General features: G+C 56.6%; 1 protein-coding gene across 1 annotated transcript; it reads left to right on the forward strand.

The window, feature by feature from the left end:
* Positions 1-303: 303 nt before the first annotated feature.
* Positions 304-1,996, forward strand: LOC104130063 (vitelline membrane outer layer protein 1). Its single transcript, XM_009643054.1, has 3 exons — positions 304-474; positions 1,053-1,156; positions 1,702-1,996. Exons 1-3 carry the CDS (start codon positions 304-306, stop codon positions 1,994-1,996), a joined length of 570 nt encoding a protein of 189 aa, XP_009641349.1.
* Positions 1,997-2,715: the final 719 nt, after the last annotated feature.

Below are 2,715 nucleotides of genomic sequence, written 5' to 3' on the forward strand. Positions count from 1 at the left end.
GTGCTCTCCAACACCCTCCTCGCAGCTTTACCAGAACTCTCCTCAAAACCACAGCACCTCCTCAGGGAGGGGTCCCAGCACAGCAAGCCCCCCAGCCAGCACACAGTGGTGACGCCCCTTCTGCCTGGCAAGGGTGGCCCCACCACCAAGGGACAGGCAGTCAACAGGAGCCGTACATAGCAACAACCAGCCCTCCCCATGGAGTTTGTTGACACTCCCTAAGGACTCCCACCCATTCTCCTGGCTCATAAATTCCCCCGTGCCATCACCTCCACACAGTGAGCACCAACCAGGTTCCCCGCAATGCAGCTGCTCATCCTGGCCATCTTCTGCCTGCTGGGCTCCTGCTGCCTCCAGGGCACGGAGGCACGGGAATACGAGTCTATCCTCATGGTGCCCAACGGAGGCCCCTGGGGCTCTTGGGGGCACAGACAGTTTTGCCCCAGTGGCTACGCTAAGGGATTTGAAGTGAAGGTAAGGTTTCATTCCTTCTTTGGGGTGGGAAGAAACCCTGTTGTGAAATGATGTGGCCTCAGCAGGGCTGGCCACAACACTTTGTCCCATCGCAGCAGTTTGCATTGTATCTGCATCGCTCATGCATGCTTATCAGCAAGAAATCTCTACTGGAGAGTAACTCTCCAGGCTCTCTGCCAGTCAGCAATTTCTTAGCAGAGGGTAAGAAAAGCCCTGGGGTCTGTACGGCAGAGCCCATTCCCAAGGGGCTGAGACAACTCCCACCCGCCAGCACTCCAGCTCTGGGTGTCACAGCACACAGCAAGAGGGTGGGTATGGCCCAGGACAGCAGCCACCAAGCGTTCCTATATCCAGAGCCTCTGCTCCGCAGTTTGGAGACAAAGCAGGGGTGGGCAACAGCAAAAAAAACTCCCCGGGAAATGCCATGGAGCTGCCTCACAGCCCCTCTCAGCAGCACTGCCTGTGCCTGGCTCTGTCCCTGGAGCCTCCTACCATCCCTCATAACCCGGTCTCACCTCATCTCTTTTTCTAAATGGGGGAGGGTGCTGACCACTCCCGTTTTCATCCCCTCTTCTAAGGTGGAGCCCTACCAGGGATTTTGGCTGTTTGGCGACGACACAGCTCTGAACGGCATCCGTTTGCTCTGCACGGACGGCACAGTCATCGAGTCCTCCGTGGGGTGGTGAGTAGACTTCACTTTCTCATCCTCATTCAGGGCAGCAGCTTCTGGGGAACATGAAGGAGAACCAGTGCAATGGTTTCTCCATAGGGACCCACACCCCCTCTGAAGGTGGCTCCCCACCCTGCTTGAGGAGGTGGCTGCGGTCCCCCTGGCCACAAAGTGTGAAGGTCTTAAGGTAGAGATTTGGTCCCAAGGAAGAGAACAGTACTTTGAAAGAGGAAGGAGAGTTCCAAAAATGCAGATCTTAAACCTGTACTTTCTCCTTTTCCTCAAATCCTTACACTGAAAAGGACATAGACATTAAGCAACAGGGACAAAGCAAGCAGCTGAAATTCCCAAGGGGTCCTGCAGCAATAGGGCAGCCCAGGGTTGATGGTGGCTGGCATCTAGAGGGTGATGGGGAAGCAGAGTGAAATAGGTGCTCGTAGAAACCCACCACCCCTATGTAGGTCCCCTGCCCCAGGACTACCAGGATCCCAGGCGAGCTGCGGTGTTGGTTGCAGCAGAGCAGAGGCTGAACACATCTTGCCCATCTTCTGTGGCAGGTGGGGAAACTGGAGCAAGGCCCAGCTCTGCCCCAGCAACAAGATGGTTTCCTTCTCGCTGCGTGTGCAAGAGAGGCAGCACCTGCGTGACGACACGGCAGCCAACAACGTGAGGTTCACCTGCTCAGATGGGACAGAGCTGGAGGGTTGGGGACTTCCGGGGGGTCACTTTGGCCCATGGAGCAGCAGCTGCACCTCTGGGGCCATCTGTGGGCTCCAGACAAAAGTGGAGGAACCCCAGGGAAAGGGGGATGACACAGCTCTCAATGACATGAGAGTCTTCTGCTGTGATTAAACCCGACCCCCTACCCCATGCCAGCATCTACAAAGTGGTCACCATTAAACCTTGTATCTGTCCTTGCACAATGTGAGGTTCGCCTGCTCAGATGGGACAGAGCTGGAGGGTTGGGGACTTCCGGGGGGTCACTTTGGCCCATGGAGCAGCAGCTGCACCTCCGGGGCCATCTGTGGGCTCCAGACAAAAGTGGAGGAACCCCAGGGAAAGGGGGACGACACAGCTCTCAATGACATGAGAGTCTTCTGCTGTGATTAAACCCGACCCCCTACCCCATGCCAGCATCTACAAAGTGGTCACCATTAAACCTTGTATCTGTCCTTGCACAAGGAGCAGCATGCATTTTTCTCCATCACATTTTGTCAAGGGTAAACAGATCCTGCGGCTACAGCACCCAGGGAGTTTCCTCCTGACCCCATCCCATGGATACGAGGTTGCTGCAGCTCCTTGCTCCCCTGTCCAGCTGGTGGTGAGGCTGAGGATGGGTTACCAGGGGGTGCACACAGACACACATGCTAGCCACATCAGCAGGGAGCAGCGCCTTTCCTGTGCCAAACTGTGCAGACACACACAGCGCTCACACGCGCACGTGAACAGCACGGGCAGCAGGTGCTGTTCCTCGCTGGCTGATCAGGATTAGGCTAGTGAAATACGTACCCCCACATGGAAAATGGGGCTCTCCCGTAGCCGGCCGCCGCTCCTCCGGCTGCCCCCTAGCT

This window comes from Egretta garzetta, unplaced genomic scaffold (genome assembly GCF_000687185.1).
Source record: "Egretta garzetta isolate BGI_Z169 unplaced genomic scaffold, ASM68718v1 scaffold217, whole genome shotgun sequence".
NCBI lineage: Eukaryota > Metazoa > Chordata > Aves > Pelecaniformes > Ardeidae > Egretta > Egretta garzetta.